Source organism: Mus caroli, unplaced genomic scaffold (genome assembly GCF_978045245.1).
Source record: "Mus caroli unplaced genomic scaffold, Mus_caroli_1 scaffold_7, whole genome shotgun sequence".
Classification (NCBI taxonomy): Eukaryota; Metazoa; Chordata; class Mammalia; order Rodentia; family Muridae; genus Mus; species Mus caroli.
In genome coordinates this window covers 71,424,413-71,446,309 of record NW_028227262.1, presented here as the reverse complement: position 1 = coordinate 71,446,309, position 21,897 = coordinate 71,424,413, and the positions used below count along the sequence as shown (strand labels likewise).

Genomic DNA, 21,897 nt, shown 5'->3' with positions numbered 1-21,897 from the left:
TCCCTTCAAACTACAAGTCAAGACAAACCATCCTGTCACACTGAGTCTTGTCAGGTACATTGTCGCAGCAATGAGAAACTTTCTTGTGTACCTTCCCTTTCCTCTTAGTCCCTGGCATATTTTTATGTTCTAACATACTTCTTAACATAGCTATTTTCTCCTTTCCCCATTTCTTTGCATTATAATGCAAAATCAGATAAGATTACTTTTTGTTAAATTCTTCATCTTTAGATAAAATGGCCTTTGAATAACTACTAGAAACCCTGCCAAGTCAGGTTATAATGTAAGAGTTGCCGCCTTCTCCAGATGAGAGATGACACTTTCCTCCCTTTCATGTTAATTAAAGCTCCAGTTCTAATATATAATAACCAACAGGGGGAATATAATTCATTTTACCTTTCAATTTTATTCCTACCAAGCAGCTTGGTTGAAATGGAAGTCCTCACATGAAGCATTTAAAACTGTAATAGGTCAAGAACATCAAGGACTCTCTCCAAACTCTTCACCCACTTTGCAAAAGGGAAGGCCATTCTGAAGCGTGTCAAAGAGTACATTATTCCCGCTAATTACATTAGGAAAATGTAAAGAACTGCTAACACTGCCTGTATCTTGACGGAAAAGAAGAACTTGTCAAAAACAAACAGGACTCTTTAGAAGTAGAAATATTTTTATTAAGATGAAGCCCATAAGTATTAATTTATAAAAGTTGCTACCAAAATGACAGGTGGATGACAACTGTTTACTAAAACAATTTAATTTTTTTAAATGTTTTTTTATTGTTTGTAAAGTTATCCCAGTTTAACCTTGTAATAAGAATTGCATTGAAGTGAAAAATCTGAACTGCATAAGCTCCATAAAAGTATGTACATATTTCTTAACTTCATTTTAAGACGTTCTGTATGCCTTGAGTATCAACTTGAATATTTATGTATGAAGAGTATAAAGCTTATAATATATAACATGTATAAAACAAATGCAATATATGAGAAACTAAGAAATTATTAAACTTATTACATTAGATCAATGCTAGTTATTATTAAATGTATTAAAACTAGAAAACAGGTTTAGTCAGTGAGCTGGTTCCGGAGACCAAGGCACTCACTACCAAGCATGATGACCCAAGTTGTATCCCTGGAACTCGTAGGGTGCAATGAGATGATAGAGTTTCACATTGTCCTCTGAATGTGCATGCACATTTGGAATGCATATTATCATACACAAACACACAAAAAAGGAATATGTAAAAATATAGTTAAATGAAAATACTGGGTATTAACATCAAAAGAGAAATAAGATTTTACTCAAAGCAAAGAAATGGAATCACAATATAAACTGGATGAGGAGGAACATTATCATCTTACACATCTACAGGGTGTGGATAATCAGGATGCTATAACCAAAGAGTAAAACCTAATGTGGGAGATATCTCTTACAGCTTTCAGAAAAGAAATACAAAGCATTTTACAAGAGTAACATGCTGAAATAGAGACAATTGACTGGGAAACCGGATGTAGAAATGGGAGGGTATAATGAAACATGCTACACAAGCTCTTGATCTAGTAATATTTAGCAGACATTCCTGTGGTCCTTGCATACATTGTTTTTTTAAAAAAATTTATTATTACAACATTGCATACAGAAGAAAAAGTCACAACTTTACAGTTAATTTGGACTCAATCACAGTAGAGCTGGAGATGGGATATCTATACTGTCTTTAAAATATTACCTTTATTATGAGACATGGCACTATATACAAAAACAAGGTTGCCATTACAGACCTAAGCAGGATCTTAACAGACAGTGAGCTCTTAAATTATTGCAGAGTGTTAAGTGAAGATAGGAAACACCCTTAAAGCTTGGAGAAGAAGGACAAGATCTGGTGATTGAAGGACCAGTCAAGATAGGTAATATCTTTTATCTTTTAAAAAGATATTTACTCTTGTTATAGAATCTAACTTTGGGGGAAAAATCCACAAAACAAGTATAGTTGTCATTAGGATTCATGATCCCATAATTCTTTAAAAAAAAATTTTATTGTGTAGTTTCCTCATTTACATTTCCAATGCTATCCCAAAAGTCCCCCATACCCCCTCCACTCCCCTACCCACCCACTCCCACTTCTTGGCCCTGGCGTTCCCCTGTACTGAGGCAGATAAAGTTTGCACAACCAATGGGCCTCTGTTTCCACTGAGGGCCGACTAGGCCATCTTTTCATACATATGCAGCTAGAGAAACGAGCTCCAGGGGTACTGGTTAGTTCATATTGTTGTTCCACATCCCATAATTCTTAAAAGCCTACATATGAAACTATCCTAAGACTGTCTGATCAGAGTTTATATCAAGTAGGAACCAAGCATGGTAGAGCTAAATGTCTGTCTTCCCCCAATTTTCTTATTCTTTTATTCACTAGTGAGGCAGTTCTTCTTGGCACCAGAGACCACCATCACTGTGAAAGTCAGGTATTTTGATATATAGAAGTAGTTGGGTATACACTGTCCTCTGAAGGTACTTTAGAGTCCTAATTTGTCTAAAGACACATTTCTTCTTGAGATCACAGCAGGGAAAGGGCTATTGTTAAGCCAAAGAAAAATAATTTCTTGTGGTGAACTTTCAAATGTTGTAGTAAAGAAGTTGAAGTCTTTATCACAACATAACTTTCTCTCTTGATTCATGTTTTGACCTCAAGAGTTTCCAATATGAAGATTAGTACTATCTGTAATAACTATTTAACAACACACACACAAACACACAAAAACATCTTGTGCATATTTGTGAGGTTCAGTGTGATAATTTTAGACATACATTCTCTGTGTAAAGATCCAATCAGGGTAATTAGCATTTCTATGTCATTTAATATTTAGAGATCCAATTCTTCAGATTCTTAGAAAGCTATATAATAAGTTGTCTGGAGCTGTAGTTACCCCACTATTCTAAAAACCACTAGAACTCTCTGCTCCTATCTGATGAAGGACATGTTATTCACTACTATCCCAAACTCCTCAGTTACCTGTGCTAACCGGTGCTTGAAGAACACCTATATTACCTTCCTTGTGGGAATAAGAACATGCAACATCTGTTTTTCTATGCCTGGCTTATTTATCTTTTTTTCCTTGTTTATCTTAAAATGAAGTCTTCCATATGAATATATGTTACTACAATTTACAAGATTCTTATTTCTTTATGAATTATATGTGTGCTTTGAAAACTTTATAATGTATATAATACATGACTGTTTTTCTCATCTCTCACTTTCTCTTACTCCTAACCCATAATCACTTTCTTTCCTACAATTATGTTAATGGATGAACAATATTTTATTATGTATATATACACAAATGTCATATTTTCTTCAACCATTCTTCCACAGGAGGACATCTTGGTTGACTCCATGCATTGTCTGTGGTGCCCACACTGCCTTAAATATGGAAGTTCATGTTTCCATTCTCTTTAATGGTCAGCTTGACAAAACCTACACTCACCGAGGAAGAGAGTCTCAGCAATGGGTTGCCTAGACCAGATTGATATGTGGGTATGTCTGTGGGGATTGTTGTGATATATTAATTGAAAGATCACTGTCAGTGGCACAATTTCCTTGGCAAGAAAGCCTGGGCAGTGTAAGAGCAAGCCTAGGCTGCTCTGTCATAGTAATTTGTCCCAGAAACAAAAAAATGAATCTAGAATATGGTGCATGCTCAATAGTGGAATACTAAATCACATCAGTATGAGCCTCTTCGTGTTAATTCTTTTAGACACTTTCATAAAAGCGCTTGGATGCCCATGCTTATAGCATACAGTGTTCTTAATCTCCTTCCCACCTAGAAAATTCCTATTTATTCTTTCAGGCCTGTTTACATGTTACCAATTCTCTGTAGCTCAAACTACATTCCTTTAGATCAGCTATGAGAATAACAACGAAATATTTGTTTATAATATGAAATTGTGAACTAAATATACCACTCCTCTCTTAAGGCATATATACAGTCACCACAGCAAGAAACTAAAGGATATAAAACATAATCTGCAAAATATTAAAATCCTTTTAATTTCTTTAGATAATAAAATTTTTAATCATTGATTTTCTGTTTAACTAACGAGAGATTATAATGTAAAGTTATTAAAATTAGTTGGTTAATATTTTAAAATTAATACCCAATTTAAAACCTTAGCCAGCATTCACACCCAATAAACTATTCAGGTCAAAGTTACTACATACTTAGTAGTTATGATGAACTAGAACTAAAATTAACACAGAGTGGTTGGCAGATGAATCTAATCTATAGTTAGTAGGTAAAAAAATTTGCAAGAAAGAGTTCAGTTTAAAATCCTCAGAGTAAAAGCAAAAGAAATATGAGCTCCTGTTCTGCAGAGGACCAGAGCAGATGAGTAGATTTGAAAGGGAAAGCTTATCTGTATGAATGTAATATTATAAAATGGTAATAAAGAGCAGAAAGACACTGAAAGATTCCCCCTCCTTAACTGATTACAATTACTTTAATCCAAGTTCGACTCCTCCCGAAATCACCATATATAATCTGCCATGATTCTGATAGCAAGTAATAGTGTTTGAGTGACTACTATCTCTCTTTTCCTAGCCAGATGCTTGCTCCTTGAGTAGGCAAAGTTTCAAAATAGATAAGAAGATTAGAACTCACTCACCTATCATGAAACTAGCCTCTCTGCTAGACTGCCGAAAGGATCACTGTCCTCCCTAGAGCTCTGGCAAGCTCTCTACAGTTCCCTTCTCTGATATAGACTTTAGGTGTCCAGACATAAGTATCCAAAGTCTATGGCCTGCTTTGATTTCACAAGTGCTTCTCTTGAGTGGATTGTTTGTGTAGAGATACCTACAAGTAAGTATTCTTGAACAGGTGACACAGACCTATACTTCAAGTGTGTATGATGGGGTTATGCCCAGGAAGATTTGAGGAGAGTAAAGAAAGGTTTGGGTCTTAGGAATTAACTACTTAGCAACACAGTTGAGAACCAAAACATATTGCTCCATGGAAAGAAAGCCTTTCATACAAGCATGAGAACTCATGTTACCTCAATAGCCATGTAAAACACTGCAATGGCAGCATAAATGTGGAATCCTGGTGCTGCTTAGCCAGAGGCAGTTGGTCTCTGAGGTTTACTGGCTAATTGCCATAGCCTACTTGGAGAACTGTAGGTTCCAGTTAGAGGCTATCCTATAAAACAAGATGAAAAGCTCTTGAGGAATGACAGGACTTAGACATTTGCCCTTTACACACATGCACATACATATGCAAATAAATAAGCACACACACACACAGTCACACACAGACACACACAGTCACACAGTCACACACACAGTCACACACAGTCACACACACACACACACACACACACACACACACCTAAAGAGGTAAATGCAGATAATGCGCATTGATTTCTAACTCATTTCCAACAGGAATCCTCTCATGTTTCATAAGTGCTTTACTCCTAAAGACCTCCAGAGGCAGTCTAAAGAATCACAGACTTACTGTAGGCAAAAGGGGCTCTTCAGAGGATTAAGTCAAGAACAAGTGGCAGAAGAACTTAACAAAGGACCCAGCAAGCACCTAGGAGACTTGGAGAGCTTTCACTCCCCCCTTCTGTTTTGCAGAATATAAATTAATGTCCCTTAATATAAGGGACAATACATTGGTTCTTCATGCTTCAATTTTATGTCAATCTCTCAACTCCTGTAGCAGGTATCAGCAAACCATTAAAAAAAAAAAAACTTTCTGGCATAAAAAGAAAAGTGCTGCAATGATAGATCCCTTTTTGTGAGGGCTCCATAGCCTCAATAATAGTGTCAGGCCTTGGGACCTCCCCTTGACCTGGATCCTGGGCCTGTCACTGGAACATCTTTTCCTCAAGCTCCTCTCCATTTCCATCCCTGTAATTCTTTCAGACAGAAAAAATTATGGGTCAGAGGTGTGACTGTGGGATGGCAAACCATCCCTCACTTGATGTTCTGTCTTCCTGCTGGAGGTGGGCTCTATAAGTTCCCTCTCCCTACTGTAGGGCATTTCATCAAAGGTCCCTCCCTGTGAGTCCTAGGTATCTCTCACCTCCCAGGTCTCTTGTGCACTCTGCAGGGGAGGTTCCCCCCAACCTCTTATTTCCTGAGGTTGCCTATTTACATTCTTTCTGCAGGCCCTCAAGGCTTCAGTCCTTTTCCCTCACCCAATACCAGATCACATCCCCATCCATTTTCCCTCCCAAGTCCCTCTCTCCCTCCCCACTTATGATTGCTTTCTTCTCTCTCCCAAGTGGTACTGAGGTGTCCTCACTTGGGCACTTCAGCTTGTTGAGCCTTTTGAATTCTTTGGACTGTATTTTGTGTATCCTGTATGGTTTTTTTTGTTGTTTGTTTGGTTGGTTGGTTTTGGCTAATATCCACTTATTAGTGAGTACATTCCATTCATGTCCTTTTGTATCTGAGTTACCTTACTCAGGATGATATCTTCTCGTTCCATCCATTTGCCTGCAAAAGTAATGATGTCTTCATTCTTAATAGCTGAATAGTATTCCATTGTGTAAATGAACCACATTTTCTGTATCCATTCTTCTGCAGTGGGACATCTAGGTTAGTTCCAGGTTCTGCCTATCATAAATAAGGCTGCTATGAATATAGTGGAATACTTGACCCTGGGGCATGGTAGGCCTTCTTTTGGGTATACTCCCAAGAGTGGTATAGCTGGGTCTTCAGGTAGATCTATTTCCAATTTTCTGAGGAACCTCCAGATTGATTTCCAGAGTGGTTGTAGCAGTTTGTAATCCCACATGCAATGGAGGAGTGTTCCTCTTTCTTCACATCCTCTCCAACATGTGTTGGAGATATTTGCACCCAACCAATGGATAGAAGCACCTGATCCCTGTTGTTGAATTCTGGAAGGCTAAAAGAAGATGAGGAGAAGGGCCATCCTATAGCAGGACCAGCAGTCTCAATTATTCTGTATCCCCTAGATATTTCAAACATTGGGCAACCAAACTGACAGAATACACCAGCTGATATGAGGACACCAACACACATACAACAGAGAACCTCCAGGACAATGTTTGCTCAGAGATGATGCACCTAACCTTCTAGAGACTTAAGGCCTCAGGGAGTTTAGAGGTCAGATGGGGTGGAGGGTGGGTGCATCCATGTGGAGACAGGGTGTGGTGGGTATGAGGTATGGGATGTGGAGCAGTTGGATGGTTGGAGGGGAGGGGCGTGTAATGGAATATGGACTGTAAAAAATGAATTACAAATAAAATTAAATTTAAAAAGAAAAAAGAAAAGTGCTGCATGTCCAATAGAGCATGTGATTTCTGCCAAGATAACTCCAATGCTGTCTTGAAAATCCAAAATCAATTAAGTACATACATACATACATACATGTATCAGGCATAACCTGAACTGAAGAAAACCATAAACAGTAAAACAGTAACAGCCCAAAATGTGTTTATATGACTGGAGTCTGATACAACTTTAACTCTGGTTCTATGCGTAATGACCTTGCACATAAAAGTAAAGGCCTGAGCTCTGATCTTCAGCATGCATGTAAATTGTAGCATCCAGCTTACAGTCCCAGTGTTCAGTAAGCAGAATTGGGATCCTTGGAGAAATCGGACTTATACTAGACAAGTCATTAAGCTCTGGTTTCAAATGCTAGAGCTTGCCACATTCTATAATAGGGAGAGGGATTCTGCAAGATACCTGATGTCAATTTCTGTCTTCTACAGACATGTATACAAATATCCATGTACATGCAACCATGTGTTACCATACATACATTAACGTTTATGCCCACCACATGCATACAGCTTAGCCTATTGATATTAATGTTGGAATCACCTTTTTGTTTGTTTGTTTGTTTGTTTTTCAAGACAGGGTTTCTCTGTATAGCTCTGGCTGTACTAGAACTTACTCGGTAGACCAGGCTGGCCTCGAACTAAGAAATCTGCCTGCCTCTGCCTCCCAAGTGCTGGGATTAAAGGTGTGTGCCACCACTGCCCCACAAAACTCTGTATCTTTTTTTTTCTTTTCTTTTTTTCATCAGATCCCATTACAGATTGTTGGGAGCCAACATGTGGTTGCTGGGAATTGAACTCAGGACCTCTGGAAGAGCAGAGATGGCTCAGTGGCAAAGAGCACTGATTGTTCTTTCAGAGGTCCTGAGTTCAATTCCTAATTTTTATTTATCACAAAATATAGGTATTATCTTGGTTGCTAACCTGGCTATATCTGAAATCAGTTAAAACTCAAAGAGCTGGGGTATGCTTTTGAGAGATTTTCTTGGTCAGATCATTTCTGATGGAAAAACTTACCTTAAATCTGGGCCAAAATATCTGGTGGCAGCCCACATAAAAGGACATGGAAGAAGGAAACCTTTGTGTTTTACATGAGTGTCCCCACTCTTGCCAATAATTTCACCAGTCCTATTGCTGAGGCATTACTTTGCTTAGCATTAGGACTAACTTCTTTGGGATTCCAACACAGATTTGAAAATATAGGACTTTTTGGAATCTTCTAGAACTCCAGTACCAGACTGGTAATGCTGAAACCTGCACCCTCATGGGCTGAACAAATACTTAAATCTCAGCCTTTCTGTCATGAGACAGCCATTGCTGGATTGCCTTATCAACCTCCTATAAGCTGTAGTCTGCATATTAATATATCATATATTCATTTTATACATTATGACAAATACATATAGGTATATTCACTATATCATGCTCTGTTTCTCTAGAGAACCATGACTAATAAGTCAGATTTATGGTACTTTTTTCTTACAGTTATTATTTAAAAATGTAAACCAGGAAGGATATACGGAAGTAGATGAAGGCTCAGTTTGAATTTTCCATGAGGTAGCTTGCCTCTGGAAGTCAAGCCTCTGATTTTATTGTTAAATATTTTAGTATTTTGATAGCTCCATCCAAAATGCAGATTGATATTTACTTGTCCCAGTGGAAGTACAGGGGAGTGCGACATTTAAATGATAATTAGGTTCTGAATTCTTTACTTTTATTATGACATAATATTTGTTTCTCATCAGAAATTGGCTAACTTACTCTACAGTCTGTCAGGACACTGCAAGTTTATTTAAGAAATGTAGGACCAAGATGATAAAACAGATTTATCCATAGAGGTAGAGTTCACAACACCATGATCTCATGGTGACTCTGATATAGATCCAGAAACTATGTGCTATGGTCTCCCCATGTGACAGCAAAATTCCCAAGCTGGGTGACCGACCATTCAGAAAGACTTACTGAAGAGTGCTGAATGGCAGGGTGCTTCCTTGGCATGAAAGCTGCTGGGCCGTGCCAGCTTATTCCTTCAGTGTCCTGGTCAAGTGATATCAACAAGGCAATGACATCCAGGAATGATTAGGGACCACTTATGTCCTTATGTTCTACCGCAGGGAATTGCAAGGCTTCCAGCTTTGTGCTCATTTTTTGTTGTTGTTTTTATGACAATTCGGAATTTTTATATGTTTCTATCCATTTAGTGAATGACAGATAGCAATCCTATGTCGATAGTATCCCTGGTCCAAGGAAGGAAAATATCCACTGTGGGTATCTGACAAGGCAGTAGAGATGGCCAGATCAATATAACTGAACAATCTGAAGAGCATCTCTTTTTGTAATGCTATTATCTTTCTGTTCCAACTGTCTATCTTCTTGACTGAATGGAGTAGTTTCACATCAAAAGTGCTATGAAGCAAACCCTATAGTTCATTAGACCAAAGGAAAAGATAGTAAAATTCCTATTGCTAAAATGTTGAAATAAATTGCATGATGGGGCATGCATTACCTAAAACACTATGATAATTACTGCATGGAAATGTTACATTCATAACCAGACATTCTGAAATTCTTACAAGCAAGATTAGGTAATTGCTACCATTGCAAATGGATATAAATTGGTGACTGATTACATTTGAATAATGTAATATGCCTAGGTTCTCAGCAAAGATTTCTACCATACAATGCAACCCAAAAACATCCCATCGCCTATAATGTGTACAATATTATCTTCCTTTTCACCTGTCCCTATGATCAAATATGTATATGTATACATATTATATGTATAGATATTACATATTATGAATGTATGTGTGATGTCATATATATTCATATATACAAATATATCTTTTCCTATGTACATAAACACATATATTATATATATATAAACAAATACTGTATTATATGTGTAATAACTGTCTGTCATTTCTCTTAAACATAAGACTGTTTTAGTCAATTTAAAGAGATTTTTTAAATGTCAGACATTCCCTATAATATATAAATCATCAAGGCACTTTATTCAAAAGAAAAGGGCCGATTAACAAAATATTTTTTAAAAAACTTTCTTCATTTGTCTTTATATCACATTTTATTTATTTTGTGTGTATGTGTATGGGACTATGTGTGTCTGTGCATGGATATGCTTATACCATGGCATGCATGTGGAAATCAGAGGATGGCTATGTTAATTAGTTCCCCCTTCCAATACTTGGGCTCAAAGCATCAAACTCAGATCAGCAGGCTTGACAAACAATGTTTTCACTGCTGATCAAAGGTAATGACTACTAACCAGGTAAAGTATGGAAGCATCCCGGTTTTTAATACTCAACTATGTTAAGAGTACACATTTCTGTATAAATATTTCATCCTTAAAAATAGGCTTCATGTTCATGACTATAAGCTAATATCTATTAAAGCCCTAGTACATGCTACCATAGCTATCAAATTGTCTATGTATGAACTTCGTTTCTTTGATGTGTTTTTTTTTTATTGTCTTATAAGAACCATAGGTAGAAAAGCAAGATAACTTCTAGTTATTAGTGGAAATCAATGGTGGGCCCCATTTCTCTTCACTAATATTCCAGAGTATAGAGTTTTTCTACTTTGATGTATAATTTGTTGTATTGTTTAGTAAGCAAGGCTCTAGAAATACATCGTCACCACTTGTAGGGATGATAGCATCATTTAGTGTTCTACTGATCAGTATATGTTCTAAACCAAAATTTAACTTGCCAAGGCAAAACCTAGTCTTCCACGTAAGTGAAGAAAATGTACCCAGGTAAAAATGTTCCTATTCCCTACTGAATGTAGTCACACAGCAAGAGAAAGGTTTAGAGGCTTCTTATTTGCTGTTGATAAATTCAGCAAATGGGTCAGACCATTTGACGGCTGCCTTTTGCCACTGCACTGCCACAGCACACACTATCAGGGAAGCTAACTTAGACTGTCAGATCTTAGCTTCCTGACTGCAATACGGGAATTATGTTTCTCAGGGACAAAATCTAGGATGAGCTTCATATATCTGAAAATGACAAATATCACACACACACACACACACACACACACACACACACACCATTTTTATTTTCAATTCTCCAGTTTCCTCCATCATTCAAAAAGAGAAGTTTATATAAAGTAAATAAGCACATTAGTTTACTACTGTTCTAGGAAGAGCTGCTTCCAGGCCTTACCCAAATGAGAGCCACACATCTGTCCCTAATACTATTATACTATAGCATGGTCATAATAAATTTTCTTCTACGAAGTAAAAATACACCCTGAAATGTACCTCTTATTTTGAGTTCTAAACTTAGTACAACACTCACGGTGACAAATAAGGAAAAAGTGTAGTGAATCAAGTTCAATTTCCTTTTCTTTACAGCCCTATATTATTACTGTTAACTTCTAATTTACTGTTTAATGTTGGGCTACAGAAAAGATTTTACAGCCAGTTGATGCATCCTAAGAAGGTATGAACAATCCCAAATAGTCAGGAACTGTTTAGATTACTCTCATGGTGTTACAAGGAACCACCATGACCAAGCCAACTTATAGAAGAAAGAGTTTATTCAGGCTCACAGTTCCAGAGGGATAATCATCTATTTTGTTGCATCTCCAAATCAGCAAAAGGCAGGCAGAGCAGTGTGAGTAGTAACCTGAGAGTTTCTATCCTTAACTACAAGCTTGAAATAGAAAGAGTGAGCTGGAAGTGGCATGAGGTTTTAAACACTCAAAGCCTGTCTCTACTGCCATACTTCCTCTATCAAGTTGTAAATCTCAAAGATCACCATCAACTTGGATCAGGTGTTTAGATACCTGTGTTTATGGGACTCTTCTCATTCAAATCACTATGAGGCCTTAACATGGGGTTTGAAGCAAGCATAATCTATGAGTCATATATAAAACTGAGCTGTCCAAACTTCCGTAAACAATATAGTATCTAAAATGTAAACTGTGCTCACCTGAAGCTTATAAATACACACACAAACACAGGTACCAATGTGTTTATAATTCAATACAAATTATAGCACTAACTAAGAAAATTCAAGAGAAGGACAATTTCTAGGCAATATTTGTTCCCAGAGTGGTACCCTTTTAATTAACACTACACTTTTTACAGAAATCAGATCAAATTTGATTTTATCAGTTTTCAGATCTCTACAATATGCCTCCCTATTCCTGATACCTATTTCAACTCCCAGCGTATGCTAAAGTTGTGAAGAAAGTTAGCTGTTGAATATTAGTAAAAATGATACATCCTCCCCACTTTGTAACTTCGTATAACAATACAGAGAGAACTTATTTTTAAACAGTATGCCATTGAGGAATGAAAGAACCTTTTGAAGGAGCTATAGCAATGGTTCAGTAGTGACAAAGTTTCAAGTACATTTGAAGAAATGGAGAAACGCTTGTTCGTGATGACATGACTGGCACACGTGACTTCTGGAAACTCTAAAGCCAATAAAGGAGAGTGGTAATGTGAGAAAACTGAAAGATCACCTGGGTTTCCTTTGCAACACATTTGCAAAGACATCTCAGAGACTTAATGTCTAGTTCCATGTATCAGCTCCATAGTCAGATAGCTGCAAGACAGGAAGCTTGATGGGTTGTTTTGACAGCATCAAAACTCCAGGGAGCTTCAGAAAGAAAACGTGGGAGGACAATACACAGAAATGTAGAGAACCGCAGATTCATTTAATACAAGGACTTTTAAATGCCACTTTGGAGACTATACAAAGCGTCGCAGGGCCAGGCATTCCATGACTGTAGGAAAATGATTTTCACACTTATTTAACCTTTGAGTGAAGCTAATATTACAGTTCACATGAAATTTGTTAACTGATAATCATCTTAGTGTATTATTAGTATACACAGCTCATAATCTAAAAATATTATCAGTTTAACATATTAAACACATAACCTTGAGCAAACCAAATCACCTTGACCCCCAAATTTCCTTATTTATAAAAATGTGATTTTAGACTCAAAAATCTCAGATCTCTTTAATTTTGAAATCTATGATCTTTTTAATGTAATGACATATGAGGTAGTAATTAAATTTTCTTGGGTGTCTTACTGCTGTGAGGATATCTGAGCTTCCTTGCACACTGCTAGTTTTATTCAGTTCACATGCCAAAACGAAGGTAAAGAGTAAATGACTTTGACAAATCATGATAATGATTTAGATTTGATTCCAGGATTATCTTAAATGATACAGTCTAGAGCTGCATATAGTCAAGTGTATTCAAGATAAAATGAGTGCCCTATGTCCAAGTAGTTGTGAATGAATATAAATGAATCCATGACCTTCAGAACATAATAGAATGTAGATTAGCAGTTGTTAAAATTCTAAGTGTGCTTAATACTTTTTTCAGTTGTGATTAAAATAAAAAAGACAATGTAAAAAGACCACATTTTTCCTTTGACAAAATTACTAAAAAAAGTAAGGCTTGGCTTAATATGGCCCTGGAGATTCATCTAAATGATGCTTCTACTGGCCACTGTGAAGTGGGTCATTTTCTGTTAACAGTAACAGGTGCCTTGTGTTTTTGTTGTTTGAGCTTGCTGTAATTAAATGACAGAACTCGGCTCACCACAAATAGAATATGTCTCTTTCTTGTGCCCTCTCCATTGTTAACTCAGTTCTTAAAACTAGTAGAAACCAATGATGGTCATTTGTTCTCTGCTTTCTATTCAATTTTATCCTCCAGTGAGCACGTGATAGAATTTGGAGCACTAACAGATTTAGATCCATACAGAAGAAAAAAAGAGAATCTTCCTCAAAAGTCATGACTACCACTTGATCCCTATGTAGCCCATCACCCTGGCAAAAAAGTAACAAAACAAGCTTCCAGTCTGATTACTTACTTCTGGGAATGCAAAACACATAAGCAACTCAAGGAGAGCAAGAGACAGCTAACATTGATTTATATATAGTGAGCAAGGCCTGGGAATATGGATTTAGGCTGCCCACAACGGTACATGCCAAACTGGGAGTGGCTCCAGCAACATTCTACAGTCACAAAGAAAATCATAAATCAAGACATTTTCCAAAGACACAGTAGGGAAGCTCTGGTAAATGGCGAAATCTTTGCCACTGGTATGGATTAATATTTTACATAGGTTTTCCTGGATTATAAAACTAAAGTTAGATATGATACAGAATTGAGCAGTGAATGGCTCATAAGAAGATTAAAACTAACTCAAGATACTTTAGGCTCAGTATCTGCAACATTCCAAATATAGTAGTCATAATGTTTTTACCAGCCAGTTTAACATTGCAGAATGCTCACCATAGCCATTTCTACACACACATGCACATACAAAGACACACACAGCTGTCACACACATGCTCATAGACACATACACACAAATACACACAACACATCACAACACAACACAATCAGGAACTTCATCTAGTACTTCCTTTCATTCCCTGTTCACACAGGAAATCATTTTCCAGGGAAAAAATGAACAAAAATGAGACCTAAGGACAATGGAAGCTATTCAGTGAAATGCTAATAGCCGACCAAGAAAAGAGCCTGGCATTTCTTATCCTGACTCAGTTAAAAGCAAGTTCTTCCAAAATTGTGTATTGTTTAATGTTTCTGAAGATTAATAGAGGAGACATGATTATAATCAAAATGCCTCTTAGGCAAGCAAGGTCAGAAAATCAAATGACTGAATGTTCCCTTTCCCAGCGTGTGGTTAAACAATTTATTTTGCCATTTTGAACTTTACTTAGCTTAAATAAATACTATGAATAGATTTCCCAGCTTATGGGTATTTAATGTCTTTCTAAAAATTGGTATTTTTTTCACTTAACACTTCTAACTTAGATGAGACAACCTAACAGCCATATGAAGGAGCACACGTTTATGACTGTGGGGTTGTCTAGATGGACAGAAGTGCTTGCCTATGTTTTACAACAAGATTCTCTGAAATTAACCATTTTAGGATATTTGCAAATGTGTCTACAAACTCTGATGCTTGAAAAAAAAATTTCATCTATTTTCTCAAAGCCACCCATATTTATGAAAACATTCTTTATCATAAACAATAAGGTTTTGAAGATGACTTAAGATCCTATTCTCCTCGTCCCACGTCTTCACATCACACTCAACTCTCAATCCAGTTCTAGTTGCCATATTTACTTTTAGCTGGCTAGCACCTTGCAGCTTGTTTAATTAAGTTCTGTGGAAAATGAAAACTATGAGACCACTTACACATCTCACATCACTGCTGTACCACTTGTCTCATCTACTAATGTTTTACTGTCTCCATTCATACCTGCTCTCTGAGAATTTGAGTTCCTGCCTGCACCGAGAGACAGCTTTCCCTTCTCACATGTCCATGCAATCTTGACCATCCAAAGCCTTAATTCCAGGCACTGTCCACTCTTAAAATTTCTAAATATGTCTTTTCACTTCTGAGTGCAAAACTATGAATTCAACAACTTCACAACGGAATCCGAAAATTAATTAAGTAGGAAAATCACCAATTAATTGGTCTATGAGAGTACAAATACAACAAAAGCTGTGGGATTTTTTTTTCAGGTAAAGACACAAAATTCTCCTGTCAAATTCTTATATAATGTTGAAAACTTATAAAATGTTATAAAAGATCCTAATGGAATGTCTTCCAGAAACTATAAAAAATAATATCCTTTCTATTTCAGCTCATGTCTAATTATCCATTAGCCTCAGAATACACCTTCTTCACATTTTATATTCCATTTTTTCATTATGAAAAATTTATATTAAAGCTGAAGTGCATAGTGTTCAAATGTTATTTCTGCTGTTGTGATGAACACCTTGTCCAAAAGCAACTTTTAGGAAGAAAGGGCTTATTTGGCTTATAATTTCATCAATGGGAGAAGTCAAGGCAGAAACTTGCTATTGCACATAGCATTATATCTTAATAAGGAATTCACTTCACAACCAAGGGACAATGGCAGGAATGGCAGAGGAAGTTGTTTGATGGACAGTGTGCTGAGTTACACTATGTGCCTTCCATACAATTTTCAGCTACCTGTTTAGGAAATGGTAGCACCAATAGATGGTCCCTCCTAAACCAATTAACAAGAGAACTCCCCCAAAACATGCCCACATGGCAACCAGTTCTAGGCAATTTCTCACTTGATATTTGCTTTCCAGATAATTTTAGGGTTAATCAAGTTGAAAGTTAATGCTAAATATGAAATAAGGATTTCTAGCTACCCAACATTTAATGTCCAACTTTTTGTACCATTATAATTAAGACATATTTGCTGAATAGCACCTAATTTTGTCTTTTAGAATATTCTGAATTTATCTTTTGATTGAAGTAAAATATATTTTTATGATTATCATAACATTAACTACCTTGTCAATATCATATTGATACATATCAAATTACATATCAAAAATTGGTACATTTTTTACATAATTTATTGAATGATAATCTTTATGGTTTCACTAAAAAAATATGAGAAGGGTGGATAATAACACAATATCACAGGATAGGACTAAATAAAATCAAATAAGTCATGAGGAAAAGGAAAAAATATAAAAGTAACAAATAGCCATCTAGATCACATCCTGACCATCTGGAAAAACCTTTCTTTCCATTACTGCTGTTTCTATCCATGAAAGGTACTGGTGTATGTATGTGTCTGTCTGTGTGTGTGTGTGTGTGTGTGACTGCTCTGAGATATTCTAATTCTTTGTAATCTATACTACTTTTTAAACCTCTATAATTCAACACTCACTTGTGTTTGTACACATATGGAATCTTGTCTCTGAATTTTTTTATCTTTGTTCTACCCAACAAACTTTTTCTTCAGCAAGAAAATGACTCCAGGATTTCTTTCATTTTAAGTCTGCTGCCTTCAAATTTTAAGGTTTTATTTACATGGAAATGCCTTTATCATAAAGATGTTTTAGAATAATGTGTTGAGTAAAGACAATGGAGAACTGCAGTTAGTTTCTTTATCACTTGGATTTATTTAATTCTTTAGATTTTGCTTTCATTTTTCTAAAAAGTAAGTTACTTGGAAAATTTGACCAATTAAACAGAATAGTAGTAGTAGTAATCAAAATACAATGTATGTATTTTTTGAATTTCTCATAATTAAACATATGCATTCCTTCTCCTTCCCCCAATCCTACCCATCTCTCTACCTACCCAACTTCATATGTTCTCTCTCATTCTCTCTCTCTCTCTCACACACACACACACAAAATTAAACAGACAACAACAACAAAACAACCCTAGGTATGTGGCATTCCTTAAAATACATGTATATATATGTACATATGTGTGTGTATAATTGTATATATATTGGTGAAATGTATATTAGTGAATATATATATATTCATATACATATATATATATGTATACACATATATATACATTAGGAAGTTTAGTTAGTACATTGCATGCAATATAAAGCTTTTGGTTGGGGGATTTAGCTTAGTTGCTGAAGAATTTATGTAGCCTGCAAGATATGTCACTTGGTTCAGTATCTAATATAAAAACAAATGGTTGTAGTGTTGCCCACTAATGATCCCATTACTTAGGATATGAAGGCCAGAGAATCAGAATTTCAGTATCATCCTAAGATAGAAAAGCAGAGGTTCATTCCCATTCTAGATGGAAGATTAGAAGTTCAATGTCATCCTAAGATCAAGAATCAAAAGTCCAATATCACCCAAAGATAGAGGAGCAGATGTTCAATGTGACCCTAATATGGAGGGGCAGAGGTTTAATGCCATCCTAAGATGAAAAATCATAAATCTAACACTATCCTTTTCAAATTACTGAGTTCCAGGCCTGTCTAAGAAAGTTAATAAACATGTTTTAGATACTGAACTGTGATCTCAAGTTTTGTATGTTTTACTTGGAAATACCTACAGGAAAGTATTTTGCAGCTCTCTTGAAATTGTGGCTTAATATTTTTCTTAACGTTTGCTGATTTATTTACAATTTAAGTATTTACTTTCTCTATATAATTTTCTATTCTTCAGAGACTCTAGGAATAAATATGCTAAAGGATACAAATGATGGCTCTCTGGGAAGTAGAAACCTAGGACAATGTAAAGTTCTAGGAATCTATGAGGATGACCATAGCTAAGATTCCTAGTAATGGGGCATATGGAGCATGGACCAGTTGACTCCTGTATAGAGTAGGCCAGGCTTACAATGGAGGGATTTGGACACCAACCCACCCCCAAAATCTTAGACCTATAATCTATCCTGTCTACAAGATGTGCAGGGGTAAAGATGGTGCAGAATTTGAGGGAAGGGTCAACCCATGATTGCTCTAGCTTGAGACACATTCCATGAGAGGGAGCCCATGCCTGACACCATTGACGATATTATGCTATACTTGCAGACAGGAGCCAAGCAGAACTGTCATCAGAGAGGCGTCACCTAGCAACTGATGGAAACTGATGTAGAGACCTACAGCCAAACATTAAATGTGGCATGGAGAACCTGTGGAAGAAGGAAAGGAAGGATTGAAGTGGCCTGAAGTATAAAGGATGTCAGAAGAAAACCATAGAATCAACTATCTAGGGCCTGTAGGGGCTCATAGAGACTGAATTAACAGCCACAGAGCATGCATGGGGTGAACTAAGCCCTCTGCACAGATGCAATTGTCAGGCAGCTGGGTCTTCTTGTGGGACCCCTAATAGCAGGAGCAGGGACTTTCTCTGGCAATGTTGTCTGCTGTTGGATCATTTTCCCCCTAACTAGGTTGCCTTGTCTAGCCTTAATAGAAAATGTGCCTAGTCCTACTGCAACTTGATAAGTCAAAGCTGGTTGATATCCATGTTAGACCTCCCTGTTTTGAAGATAAGGAAAGAAAGGGGTAGGTGGGGGTTAGGGTAGTCAGATGGAGGGACCATAAGAAGTGGAGTGAGGGAAATCACCAATGGGGATGTAAATAAACAACCTAATTATTTTTTTAAAGGAAATAAAAAGAAAGCATTGAGAGGAAAATAGAAGAGTGTAGACTTGGATCTGGGGAATGTCGGTCTGTGTGCTTTGGCCAGTAAACGTAAAAATAAATATTATCCAGATGAGTTAGCTCAGGAGCCAATAAAGTAGCACCAAGTTGCATCTTTTACCTTCTTGAAGCTGCTTGATACTGTACTCACATGTCAATTTTAACACAAATTCTGTTTCCCCTATCTATGTGCCTTAGAGACTAAGGTGCCCATGAGAAAGTAGACATGAACAGTATTTAGGGAGAATGGTTTTGGAAAGCTCAGTTCTAACTTAATAGGACAAACTACCACTGAAGTTTGAAGCCAGCCGGGACATATCTTCACAGGTGATTTTAAGTGTTTTTAGGATACCTTTAGGGTGAGTTTCAGTAATTTCTCTCAAGGAAGCCATGTTCAATTATGACTTGACTTCATATTGCATAACTAAGGAGCAACACAAGCTGAATAGAGAGATGGGAACATTTCTACTGGGCGGGACCATTGCCTTCTTCACATTCACTAAAACAATGCTTTCATGATATTCTCCCATGTAACGTTAAGTACCCATCAGACCTCTTATGTATATACTGATCAGGTCGGTATTTATTTTTGTTTATATAATCTTTTGTAGAACTGTGAAATTCAGAAAATTAAGAGGAGTATCTTTCAACATGGGGCAGTCATACCTTCAGGAATACACTAGAAAGTTCGGGATTTAATGGATTTTAAAAGAAAATACCCAGTATCTCTCTTTTTTTAAGTCTTAGCCATCAACATGAGCTACTTTCAATTTTCTGTCATCTGTAGTTTGACTGTTTGCTTAATGGAAACTTTTACTTTTGGTAAGTTACCTGTGTTGCCCATGCTGTCAATCAAACTGTTTTCAATATTGACAAACTATTTTTAAATAATTTTTGAATTTTTATTAAAATATTAACACATGCATACAATGTGTTTTGATGAAATCCATCCCCTACCCCTCCCACAATTCGTTCCCCATCCCACAGGCTACTTTTTTTTTTTCCAACGACAGACATGTGTTTTCTTTTTACTTTTTATTAGATATTTTCTTTATTTACATTTCAAATGGCATCCCCTTCCCTAGTTTCCCCTCCAAAATCCCCTCTCCTCTCTCTCCTCCCCCTGCTCCCCAACCTACCCACTTCTGATTCCTGACCCAGGCATTCCCCTATCTATACTGGGGCATAGAACCTTCACAGGACCCAGGTCCTCTCCTCCCATTGATGACCAACTAGGCCATCCTTTGCTACATATGCTGCTAGAGCCACAAGTCCCGCTGTGTGTTTTCTTTGATTGTTGGTTTAGACCCAGGAAGCTCTGGGGTTACTGGTTAGTTCATATTGTTGTTCCTCCTATGGGGCTGCAAACCCCTTCAGCTCCTTGGGAACTTCTTCTAGTTCCTTCATTGGGGACCATGTGCTCCATCCAAAGGATGGCTGTGAGCATCCACTTTTATGTTTATCAGGCACTGGCAAAGCATGTCAAGAAAAAGCTATATCAGGCTCCTGTCAGCAAGCTCTTGTTGGCATCTGCAACAGTGTCTGAGTTTGGTGGTTGTTTAATGGATGAATCACCAGGTGGGGCAGTTACTGGATGGTCTGTGCTCCAAACTTTGTCTTTGTAACTCCTTTCATGGTATTTTGAATCCCCTTCTACAAAGGATCAAAGTATCCATACTTTGGTCTTCCTTCTTCTTGAGTTCCATGTGTTTTGCGAATTGTATCTTGGGTACTCTGAGCTTTTGGGCTAATATCCACTTATCAGTGAGTGCATATCATGTGTGTTCTTTTGTGATTGGGTTACCTCACTTAGGATGATATCCTCCAGATTCATCCATTTGTCTAAGAATTTCATGAATTCATTGTTTTTAATAGCTGAGTAGTACTCCATTGTGTAAATGTACCACATTTTCTATATCCATTCATCTGTTGAGGGACATCTGGGTTCCTTCCAGCTTCTGGCTATAATAAATACGGCTGTTGTGAACATAGTGGGGCATGTGTCCTTATTGCATGTTGGAGCATCTTCTGGGTACATGCTCAAAAATGGTATTACTGGATCTTCTAGTAGAACAATGTACAATTTTCTGAGGAACCACCAAACTGATTTCCAGAGTGGTTGTACCAGCTTGCAATCCTACCAGCAATGGAGGAATGTTCCTCTTTCTCCACATCCTTGCCAGCATCTGCTGTCACCTGAGTTTTTGATCTTAGCCATTCTGACTGATGTGAGGTAGAATCTCAGGGTTGTTTTGATTTGCATTTCCCTGATGATTAAGGATGTTGAACATTTTTTTAGGTGCTTCTCAGCCATTTAGTATTACTCAGTTGAGAATTCTTTATTTAGCTCTGTACCCCATTTTTAATAGGGTTATTTGGTTTTCTCTAGTTCAACTTCTTGACTTCTTTATATATATTCGATATTAGCCCCCTATCAGATTTAGGATTGTTAAACATCTTTTCCCAATTCTTGGTTGCTGTTTTGTCTTATTGACAGTGTCCTTTGCCTTACAGAAACTTTGCCATTTTATGAGGTCCCATTTCTCAATTCTTGCTCTTACAGCACAAGCCGTTGGTGTTCTCTTCAAGAATTTTTCCCTTGTGACCAT

The 21,897-nt window shown here is 36.9% G+C and overlaps 1 protein-coding gene across 4 annotated transcripts in view; it reads right to left on the bottom strand.

The window, feature by feature from the left end:
• Ctnna2 (catenin alpha 2) overlaps positions 1–21,897 on the bottom strand; it is a 1,115,747-nt gene that overhangs the window by 921,140 nt on the left and 172,710 nt on the right. Inside the window, exon 1 of one of the 4 annotated variants that reach the window (XM_085840523.1) lies at positions 5,044–5,133. The exons of the other annotated variants lie outside the window; for them this stretch is intronic. Within the exon in view, the coding sequence (XP_085696649.1) occupies positions 5,044–5,055 (12 nt within the window). The 5' untranslated portion in view covers positions 5,056–5,133. Of the gene's footprint in view, positions 1–5,043; positions 5,134–21,897 lie in introns of those variants that run through there. 4 annotated transcript variants of the gene reach the window in all.